General features: G+C 55.4%; 1 protein-coding gene across 1 annotated transcript in view; it reads left to right on the top strand.

Moving 5' to 3' along the window:
- AMDHD2 (amidohydrolase domain containing 2) overlaps positions 1-9,055 on the top strand; it is an 11,567-nt gene extending 2,512 nt beyond the window's left edge. Inside the window, exons 4-11 of the mRNA XM_008049892.2 lie at positions 6,732-6,786; positions 6,933-7,145; positions 7,221-7,309; positions 7,390-7,534; positions 7,612-7,719; positions 7,884-7,952; positions 8,298-8,399; positions 8,785-9,055. Of these exons, the coding sequence (XP_008048083.1) occupies positions 6,732-6,786; positions 6,933-7,145; positions 7,221-7,309; positions 7,390-7,534; positions 7,612-7,719; positions 7,884-7,952; positions 8,298-8,399; positions 8,785-8,873 (870 nt within the window). The 3' untranslated portion in view covers positions 8,874-9,055. The remainder of the gene's footprint in view (positions 1-6,731; positions 6,787-6,932; positions 7,146-7,220; positions 7,310-7,389; positions 7,535-7,611; positions 7,720-7,883; positions 7,953-8,297; positions 8,400-8,784) is intronic.
- Positions 9,056-10,664: the final 1,609 nt, after the last annotated feature.

Raw genomic sequence — 10,664 nt, 5'->3', positions numbered from 1 at the left:
TCGGATCCCAGCAGGTCGAGGCTGCGGTGGCCGGGAGCGGCCACTGCACTCCAGTCTGGGCAACAGAGTGAGACTCCAACTCAAAAAAAAAAAAAAAAAAAAAAGAATATATATATATATATATATATATATATATATATAAAAAACGAAGTGGGGCATGGTAGCACATGTCTGTAGTTCCTTCTACTTGGAAGGGTGAGGCAGAAGGATTGCCTGAGCCCAGCAGGTTGAGGCAGTGTTAGCCATGAGTGTGCCACTGTGCTCCAGTCTGGGTGACAAGAGTGAGACGCCAACTCAAAAAAAAGGGTTTTTGGTGTGTGTTTGTGTGTGCAACCACTAGTTAGTGAGTTTAGAAGATAAATCCTATTAATGTTTCAGTCCACCTGCCGGTGTCCTAGTCTTGTCTATTGCCCCAGTGGTTTCTTCCTCCAATGCAGGATTATGGATTGTATCATCTGTCCTCGAGGTCCTTTTCTGGGCCTGTGGACACAGTCAGAGCAAGGAGCTGTAGGGATCGAGTGTGGGCTCTGGGTTTGTGCTTACTGGGTTTGGCTTCATCCATCAGTTGGAAGGTGTGGGACAATCTGACTGTCTTCTGAGCCTCAGTTTTCTCAAACCTCAAGTGAGAATCATGACAGTATCCATCTCTTAGGGTCAGAGTGTGATCAGCAATCTGCCTGGTACACGTTAAGCACTCAGTAAATGTCAGCTATAGGTGTCTTTCTCAAAATTTCCACAACTCTCCCAGCGCAGTCACATATCAAAAGTCAAACTTGTTTTCTGCTGCAAGCTGGCAGCTGGTTCTCACAGCCACTGTCCCAGGCTCTGGGTCCTACTGAGTGACTTATACAAGACAGGACTCAGCACATCACCCCGCCCTGCCCGCAGCATTCCCTCCTACTTCTTGAACCTCTTTGTCCTCTCTCCTGCCCCCATGCTTTATGCCTGGAAGTCCTTGGCCTTGGTCCCATGCCAGCCCTCTGACCCCCAGGCCTCCTCTGCCAAGCCTTGCCCACCTGCCCACCCTGCCTGTAGGCTGCCTGGGCTTCAGCTGCGTGTCTGACCAGCATGGAAGGGAGATGCTGCCAGCTCTTCCTTAGAAGGAAGGGTCTAGCTGGACAGGTGGCTCATGTCTATAATGTCTATAATCCCAGCACTCCGGGAGGCAGAGGCGAGAGGATTGCCTGAACCCAGGGATTCGAGACCAGTCTGGGCAACTTGGTGAGACCTCGTCTCTACAATAAATCAAAAAATTAACTGGCATGGTGGTACACGTCCTGTGGTTCCAGCTACTTGGAAGGCTGAGGTGGAAGGATCACCTAAGCCCAGCAGGTCAAGGCTGCAGTGGCCTGAGTGTGCCACTATACACCAGCTTGGACAACAGAGTGAGACTCTTGACTCAAAAAAAATAGAAAAAGGAGGGGTCTCTAGTGAGTAGGACTTCATTTTCTTTTCAGCACCCATTGCAGCCTGCCGGGATGAAGGGCTTGGGAGGTGGAGAGTAACTACTGGTGGGACTTATAACAACTCCTGCCAGTAACATAGAAGCCAGCAGCCCTTTCACTCCTTCCCATCCCGGCCACCCCATTTTCCCCCTAGGATCCATATACCTTGGGTGGAATTGGGTGGTCACTTTGCTAGAAGTTGCCAGTGTCTTTTGTTGTCATGCTCTGGTCTGTTGAGACCACCTGCTCTTTTCTGGGGGGTGGGTTCCTCCTCTAGCCCTGACCTTTGCTTCCATGCCTGGAGGCAGATCAATCACCTCATTTTCCACTTCAAGTCCGTTATCTGCTGAGCCAAGATTGGACCCCTCAGGTTGGCAGCCAGGCCACCACCTCTGGCTCCACACACCCTATGCACTTTGACCTTCTCAGCTGCTTTCCTGCCTGCAGTGAGTCTCACTCCCTCCTCCTCCTCGGGGGGATCCTTTATTCTGTTCTCCTTACTTAGTGCTTCTTGTCTTTTCTTTTAAAGCTCTGTTCTGGAAACACTCTGCCATCATCTTTTTTTTTTCTTTTTGATCTTTGGTGAACTTGTGTATCTGCATGACTTGTTAGGACAAGCAGTGGACCTTTGCCCCGCCCACTTACCGCTCGGGACAGTCACTTTCAACTCAGCTGACTCTTTTGGAGTTTGCTCCCCATATCTCTAAAATATATGTTATATGTCTTCCCACTAGGGGAGGTGAGAATTCACTTGTTCTCAGCCTTCCAGCCCTCCCACCCCCTTCCTGTTCTGTCTCCTCCCATCCCCTCCTCTTCTCCAAGTAGTTACCCATAATTTTGGGAGGAAGAGCTACGTAGATGGGTCATTAGGACCACACAGGGGACTTGGACTCGGTTATGTCTTCTTGCCTGCTGGCTCCTTGCTTTGGCATCTGTGTTCTCTGTCTGGTTTCTTAGCTCCTAATTCAACTCCAGGTGCCCTCCAGCCATCCCACTCTCCTCTCCGGCTGTTGAGGTGCACTGTGGGGCCCATCAGTTGCCTCATCTTTTGGAAGCCTTTGGGACCTGCTCTCCCAGTGCTGCTGTCCTGGGAACTCCCTTGTCCTCACCCTGGTGAGTCCCCTGGCCTCTTTCTGCAGGGTGTCCCGTGCTGAATCTGGCACCTTTCTCTTTGCTGGTTTATGCTTTCATTTTGGTGGAGTTACATCCTCCTGTAACTTCCAGAGAAACAGATCATGGGAGGCCAAGTGTTTGAGGTTTTGAAGGTCTGAAACTGTCTTTCTTTTCTTGGTGAATTGTTTGGTTGGGCTAGAATTTTGGAAGTCATTATCCTTTAGAATTTTATTTTATTGCAGAGACGTGGTCTCACTATGTAGGCTAGGCTGATCTTGAACTCTTGGGCTCAAGCAATCCTCTTGTCTTGTCCCCCCAGAGAGCTGGGATTACAGGCATGAGCCAATGCAACTGACCTCCTGTAGATAAAGGCATTCCCATGTGGTCTTTTAGCTTCCTGGGTTGCATATGAAACATCTAAAGCCATTTGACTCCTGACCCTTTAGGGATGATGTATTTCTTCTTTCTGGAAGCTTGTAGGATCTTTCTACTGAAGTCTCAGGCTTGCTGTGGGGACTGGGGGAAGTTTATCTGTTTTGCAGGCTGTTGTCAGGGTCTGTCAGTCTGGAAGGTCAGGTTTTGGTTTTGTTCTCTTGTTTTTCTTGAATTATTTATGTGATGATTTTCCACATCCATTTCTCTGTTGTCTCTTTATTGGAATTTTTTTTTCTTTGAGTTGGAGTCTCACTCCATTGCCCAGGTTGGGGTGCAGTGGCTCACTCACAGCCACTGAAGCCTCGACCTGCTGGGCTCAAGCGATCCTTCCGCCTAAGCCTTCCAAGTGGCTGAAACTACAGGTGCACACCGCCAGCCCAGCCAATTTTTTGATTTATTGTAGGAACGAGGTCCACCAAGTTGCCCAGGCTGGTCTTGAACCCTTGGACTCAGGCAGTCTTCTCACTTTGGCCTCCCAAAGTGCTAGGATAACAAGCTTGAGCCACCATGCCCAGCAGGAATCTTGTTATAATTCTCTTGGTTTTCCTAGATTGCTTCCTAGTTTTTTCTCTTTATTTTGTTTTTCTGGACATTTCCTCAACTTTATCTTCTCTAGGGTTTTTTGCTTTGGTGTGCACGTATTTTTAATATTTTTTAAGAGTCAGCATTTCACTCTGTTATCCTGGGTGGAGTACAGTGGCATGATTATAGTTCACTGCAGCCTCAAACTCCTGGGCTCAAGTGATCCCGCTGTCTTGGCCTCACATAGTGCTGGGATTGCAGGTATGAGCCACCATGCTCTGTCCCTATTCTTGTTTCATGAATGCAAGACCTCTTGTTGCCCGAGGATATTAACAATATCTCTCTTCTGTGCCCATGATGTGTCTTTGTGTTTGTAGTGCTTCTCTGTCTCCTTTTAAAGACTTTCTCAAAGCCGGGCTCGGTGGCTCAGCCTGTAATCCCGCACCTTTGGGAGGCTGAGGTGAGTGAATTGCCTGAGCCCGCGGTTTCGAGACCCACGTGGGCAACTTGGCAAGACCTCATCTCTACAATAAATCAAAAAATTAGCTGGGCGTGGTAGCGCGCGCCTGTAGTTCCAGCTACTTGGAAGGCTGAGGCGGAAGGATCACCAGAGCCCAGCAGGTCGAGGCTACGGTAGCCGGGAGCATGCCACAGCATTCCAGTCCGGGCGACAGAGTGAGACTCCAACTCAAAAAAAAAAAAAAAAAAGATTTTCTCAAGCTGCCTGGTGAACCTGTTTGTGTGCTGTCTTTGAGGACAGGCACCAGCAGACTGGCTGAAAGAACCCAGCCTGGAGGAGGGGATTCCTTGAGTCCCCAGGTCCTTTCTCTTGGGCTGGTCAGGTCCCTGGAGAAGCGTCTTCTCGTTCTGCTGAGAGGAAAGAGGCTTGGCTGAAAGCCGAGAACCTTAAGAACACAGACTCAGCTGGGCACAGTGGCTCACACCTGTAATCCCAGCACTTTGGGATGCGGAGGCAAGAGGATTGCCTGAGCCCATGGGTTTGAGACCAGCCTGGGCAACATGGTGGGACCTCATGTCTACAAGAAATAAAAAATTAGCTGGACGTGGAGGTGCGTGCCTGTAGTTCTAGCTCCTTGGAAGGCTGAGGTGGAAGGATCGCCTGAGCCCAGCAGGTCGAGGCTGCAGTGGCTGAGAGTGAGCCACTGCACTCCAGCTGGGTGACAGAGTGAGACTCCCACTCAAAAAAAAAAAAGGAACACAGACTCTACTTAGTAACCTGGTTTTCCGCTGTTCCTCGACCAACCCCTTGCTCAGAGGCCTTCTGGTTTGCTTCTCCAGGTGCTCAACCTCTTCTGGTCATCACCCCACTTCCTTTTTTTTTTGAGTTGGAGTCTCACTCTGCCGCCCAGACTGGAGTGCAGTGGCCGCTCCCGGCCACCACAGCCTCGACCTGCTGGGCTCCGGTGATCCTTCCCCCTCAGCCTTCTGAGTAGCCGGAATTACAGGCATGCGCTACCACACCCGGCTGATTTTTTGATTTATTGTAGAGATGAGGTCTTGCTACCCAGGCAGGTCTCAAACCCGCGGGCTCAGGCAATCCACTCACCTCAGCCTCCCAAAGGCGTGGGATTACAGGCTGAGCCACCGAGCCCAGCTGATCACCCCACTTCTTAAAGACCCGTGCTGCCATGACCTGATCCCATGGCGGTTACTTTTGCCCCTGCGTGTGCCCACTCTAATTTGCCAGGGTCTCCTTGCCAGGCCACCATAGTCTGGATGCCTTTCTGTCCTCTTTGCCTTTCAGGTTTTTTTTTTAAATGCTTTTTATTTGCTTATTTGTTTGCTTTTTAGAGACAGTCTTGCTATGTCACCCAGGCTGGGGTGCAGTAGAGTGATCCTAGCTTACTGTGACCTTGACCTCCTGGGCTCAAGCCATCCTCCTGCCTCAGCCTTCCAAGTAGCTGGGACTACAGGCATGTGCCACTGCACCAGGTCTCCCTGGATTTAAGCCTCTTAATATTTTTCCTGGGCCGGGCATGTTGACTGGTGCTTGTAATTCCAGCACTTTGGGAGGCTGAGGCAGGAAGATCATTTGAGATCAGGCGTTCAAGTCTGCAGTGAGCCATGACTGCACCATTGCACTCCAACTTGAATGACAGAGTGAGACCCTGTCTCTAAAATTAAAAAATTAAAAAAAAAAAAAAAAACCTGGCATGGTGACTCACATCTGTAATCCCAGCACTTTGGGAGGCGGAGGCAAGAGGATTATCTGAGCTCAGGGGTTCAAGACCAGCCTGGGCAACCTCATCTCTTCTGTCAATCAAAAAAATAGTCAGGTGTGGTGGTATGTGCCTGTGGTTCCAGCTACTTGGAAGGCTGAGTTGGAAGGATCACCTGAGCCCAACAGGTCGAGGCTGCGGTGGCCATGAGCATGCCACTGCACTCTAGCCTGGACGGCAGAGTGAGACTCCGACTCGGAAAAAAAAAAAAAAAAATCCTTTGTTTGGGGTGGGGAGTTCCAGTGGAGGGCATAACCCAGCTACCATCCTCGCTTGGAGTCTCCAGTGTCTGCAGGGCCCTGGAAGTTCCATGCCCTTGCTCATATTGGAGGACAAGATGTAGGCTGGACACCCACCTGCCAGTCAGTCTCCAAAATGTGCATTGTGAGCCTGTCGCCCCTTGACACTTGGGCCTTCCTGATTGTGTCCTGCTTGGGCCACAGTGTGGGCCGTGCCGGGTGCTGAGCCCTGCCCTTGCCTCCACTGTGCTGTATTCCTCGGAGTCCCTGAGTCTGCCACTCCCTCCTCCTGCCTGCTGCCCCTGCAGCTTGAGGCTGGCCTGTGACCCTGCTGGGCCCCTAGGCTCTCTGGACACTTGTCCCACGGTACTCTAGCTGCTGCCTGGACTGGGGCCGCCTTAAGGGCCAGGGCAGGCGGCAGCCTCCCTCAGTGCCCACTCTCCAGCCCGGAAGCACCTACCACCTGCTTGTCCTCATGGGCCGACCACTGGTGTCTCTTGTGCCTGTCCTTTCTTCCCGCTCCTGACCACATATCCCACGGTTCTGCTGGCTGTGCTCTCTCCTTGGCCACCGTTGGGGACCTTCAGCCACCTTCTGACAACTGAAGGGATGAGCCGCGGGGGCTGGACTGGGCACCAGGCTCTGAACTCTGTTCTGTGACCTCTGACCTTGGCTGGGCTGTGATCTCTGGGCACTGGGCTGCGGGGGGCAGGGCTTTAACAGCTGGTTCCCCCCAGGTCCTTCCTCAGATCCCTGTGAAGAGTGGTGGTCCCCATGGGGCAGGGGTCCTCGGTGAGTGGCTGACCTCCTTCCTGCCCCCATCCTGGGAGGCTCCTGGGGGACCTGTTGGCAGCCCCTCCCCCTCCAGATGCCCAGCTTGGGGGGCAGGTGAGGGTGGGGCGGGGCCTGCTGGAGCCACTCTGCTCCCCTCCTCCCAGGGCTGCACTTGGAGGGCCCATTCATCAGCTGGGAGAAGCGGGGCGCACACCCGGAGGCCCACCTCCGCTCCTTTGAGGCCAACGCCTTCCAGGATGTACTGGCCACCTATGGGCCCCTGGACAATGTACGCATTGTGACGCTGGCCCCAGAGCTGGGCCGCAGCCATGAGGTGATCCAGGCGCTGACGGACCGAGGCATCTGCGTGTCCCTAGGTGAGGGGGCTGTCTTGGGCCGGGCCCATGGGGGTTCTGTGCTGGTGTGGAGTCTGAATCCAGGTCCCTGTGTAGGGCACTCAGTGGCTGACCTGCGGGCAGCAGAGGAGGCAGTGGAGAGCGGAGCCACCTTCATCACCCACCTCTTTAATGCCATGCTGCCCGTAAGTGCCCTTGCAGGGGTGGGTGGGGACTCAGTGGGTCCTGCTGTGGCTCAGCCGTCCCCTTCCCCTGACCTGCCCAGTTCCACCATCGTGATCCGGGCATCGTTGGGCTCCTGACCAGTGACCGGCTGCCCCCAGGCTGCTGCATCTTCTATGGGATGATCGCTGATGGCACGCATACCAACCCTGCCGCCCTGCGCATTGCCCACCGTGCCCATCCCCAGGGTGAGCCATGGGCAGAGAGCAGGAACGTGGGCGGGACAGCAGGCGGCAGGTCCTGAGGCTTTTTCTCCCTCTCCCAGGGCTAGTGCTGGTCACTGATGCCATCCCGGCTCTGGGCCTGGGCAATGGCCGGCACACGCTGGGGCAACAGGAGGTAGAGGTGGACGGGCTGACGGCGTATGTGGCAGGTGAGCACCCTGGTCCTACTGACTGCCAGGGGAGGACAGCCCCTTGGTTCCTTGGTGGTGGGAGGGGAGCCTGTACATCCCCTGTTGCCTACGGCACCCCCAGTTCTGGACCCGCATGCCCTGTGGTCCACGAACCCCCAGAGCCTGGCTTCTCTGCTCTCAAGGCACCAAGACGCTGAGTGGCAGCATAGCCCCGATGGACGTCTGTGTCCGACATTTCCTGCAGGCCACGGGTCAGTGAGCACTGCGTGTGTGTGTGTGTGTGTGTGTCTGTCTGTCTGTAGGTTGGGCAGGGGCTCCATGTGGTGGAAGCTGGAGGGAAGAGGGAGGCCCACCAGGGTCCTTTGTTTACCTCCTCTGTCTGTCCATGGCTGAGGGTTTCTCAGGGGGCAGTGCTGGGAATGTGCCAAAACCCTGCCCACCGGGAGGTTCCAGGCAGTGGGGTGGTTGAGCCAGGGCGACAGGCCATCACCTTGAAGACTGAGAGCTGGGTCCCTATGTCTGTTGCCTAGTCCCTGAGGTGGGGTGCTGGAGCTGTGGGGTGGTGGGGCCCATCACCAGGGTGTGCCCCTGAACAGGCTGCAGCGTGGAATCCGCCCTGGAGGCTGCATCCCTGCACCCTGCCCAGCTGCTGGGGCTGGAGAAGAGCAAGGGGACCCTGGACTTTGGTGCTGATGCAGGTGAGGGCCCGAAGCAGTAGTCTGGCCTTGCTGGAGGGCTCAGGAGCTCTTGGGGGGCCTGGGACAGGGTCCAGAATGGTGGAATCTTCCCCGAGTCCTTTCCCAGACAGCTTGCCAGCCACCAGCCTCAGTCTGGACCTGTCCCTGTCAGGCTGGGCTTTGTGGCCTTCAAGACAGGTCAGGAGAGGGGCTGCAGGGAGCCTCGTCCCTTGTCCCTAACTGCTAGGAGTCAGTGATCATGGTTCCCCAGTATCCTGTTCATCTGTGAGGAGTCAGAGGTCCCTGGGCCTCCGTTTCCCCACCAACCTTGGGTTGGGGGAGTAACTCCAGGTGTGGGTGGGAAGGCCCCATCTTGCCCGCTTCTTACTGCCTGGCTCTGACCCAGACTTCGTGGTGCTCGATGATGCCCTGCACGTCCAGGCCACCTACATCGCGGGCGAGCTGGTATGGCAGGCGGAGGCAGCCAGGCAGTGACACGGACCTCGGTGGAGAGGACGCCCGGCCCCCACTGGATGCTATAGGGCTGGGTGTTCGAGGAGCTGGTCTCCAGGGAGCAAGTGGGAAGCCCCGCCCCAGGTCGATGCACATGGCTTTGCACAGCCTCCCTGGGAGTCACCCTGGAGGCCACTGACTGGGATAAACGTGTGCCCGGCAGGGATACGCCTTTGCTTGGGTTTTTCCTTGCTGTTCACTCGAGTGCCCTCCTGGGGGAGGTGCTCATGGCTGGGGTGTGAGTGGCGGGACTCTGGCTCAGCCTGGAACCTGGGAGCCCCACGGGGGCACAGGGTCCCTCTGTGTTAGGTGGCCCTGAGTCTACAGACCTGCAGGAAAGCGTCACAATGGGAGATGAATGGGGAGGGAGGTGACAGTCAATCAGTGGTAGCACTGTGACACTGTGGGCTTTGATTACAGAGCTGGCAGGAAGGGGCTGGGCACCAGGCAGTTGGACAGTGTTGGGAGTTTGTGTCTGCACTCCGGAGTTGGGTGGACAAAGTGGAGCGCAGGGCCTAGGTGTGGCCAGGTACAGTGTCAGCACTCTGTTCCAACCTCAGGAGGGGTCTTCGCAGGCTCAGGGCCCCAGCAGGCAGATCACCCATCTCTGAGTGCAGGAGGCAGTGGCCCAAGGGCACCCCAGCTGAGTCTAGGACCCCTGCCCCCTGGCCTGCCTGCCCAGTAGGCAGTCCCACCCCTTGTCCCACCCTCTGGGGGATGAGTGAGGTTCCCTTTCCTTGGGCATGTTTTCTCAACAGCTCTCCTCCCTACCCAGTCACTAGGTGGCTGCTGTGACCCTCGTTCCCTGGTGTCTGCATGGCTGTACTGACCCTGCCTGGTGCTAATAGGCAGTATGGGGTGTCCCGTGTCCTTCCACTCTGTTTGCCCTTTTAGTGTCACCCTGTCATCTTCTGTATACCTGGTACATACCCAAGCCATCACTTGGGGGCCCTCCTGGCTCCGAGGATGGCATGACGTGGGGGTCAGGCATCGGGTTGGTGCAGCCCAAGGTCTGGGTTGCTGTCTTGACTTTTTCCCCATTTGAGTTCTGGCGTGGGTGGTTGCAGTCCTGCATGTGGAATGTTGTGGACAAAAGTGTCCCTGGGCACTGCTGCACCTAGCTTGGCAACTGTCTCCTTCTGTCTCTGCTGCAAAGCCTGTGAAAGGAAATGTCTTCACACCCAGAGTGGTAACGACAGTCTCGCCCCGGCCTGGGAAGAGCAACGTGTTGGGCAGGGCCTGACTCATCGGGGACTGAGGGGGTATCAGGGTCAGGGCCCACAGGGGACTAGACTCAGCCCACAGGCTCCAGGGAATGCACCTCCGTCCGGGGAAGCACATGAGGGGACCAGACCTGAGAGTGCAGGGACCTAGGTCCACCTTGGACAGCTGAGCACCCTCCCCATGTGACTGACCAGGACCTGCCATGTCCCAGAGCCCGCGAGGGCTGCTCCTTAGGGTTGTCCATCATGGCAGGAAGGGGCTGACATGTTAAAAGCCGAGTGACACTTGTATCCGTTGGCCATGTGTGCTTGGTGTCTTTCATCTACCAAAGAAAGTTGTCATGCCTGCCTCAGTTGGAGCAGCGGGACAGAGTCCTGGAGCTGGTGATTTGGGGGCCGGCCCACCCTGCTGTGTTCTCCCAGCCACCTCTCCGCCTCCCTGGGAGATCAGGAAGTGACAGGCTGAGATGAGTGGTCTGTGGGGTGACCCTTGGGGATGGGGATGGGGAGGTGAGGTGAGCAGTGCCCTGGAGCTGGGCCGGGGGTTTGG

This window comes from Carlito syrichta, unplaced genomic scaffold (assembly GCF_000164805.1).
Source record: "Carlito syrichta isolate Samal-C Ts95f unplaced genomic scaffold, Tarsius_syrichta-2.0.1 Scaffold138851, whole genome shotgun sequence".
NCBI classification, from domain to species: Eukaryota; Metazoa; Chordata; class Mammalia; order Primates; family Tarsiidae; genus Carlito; species Carlito syrichta.
Note: the sequence above shows the minus strand (reverse complement) of the source record. Positions and strands in the feature narration are given on the sequence as shown.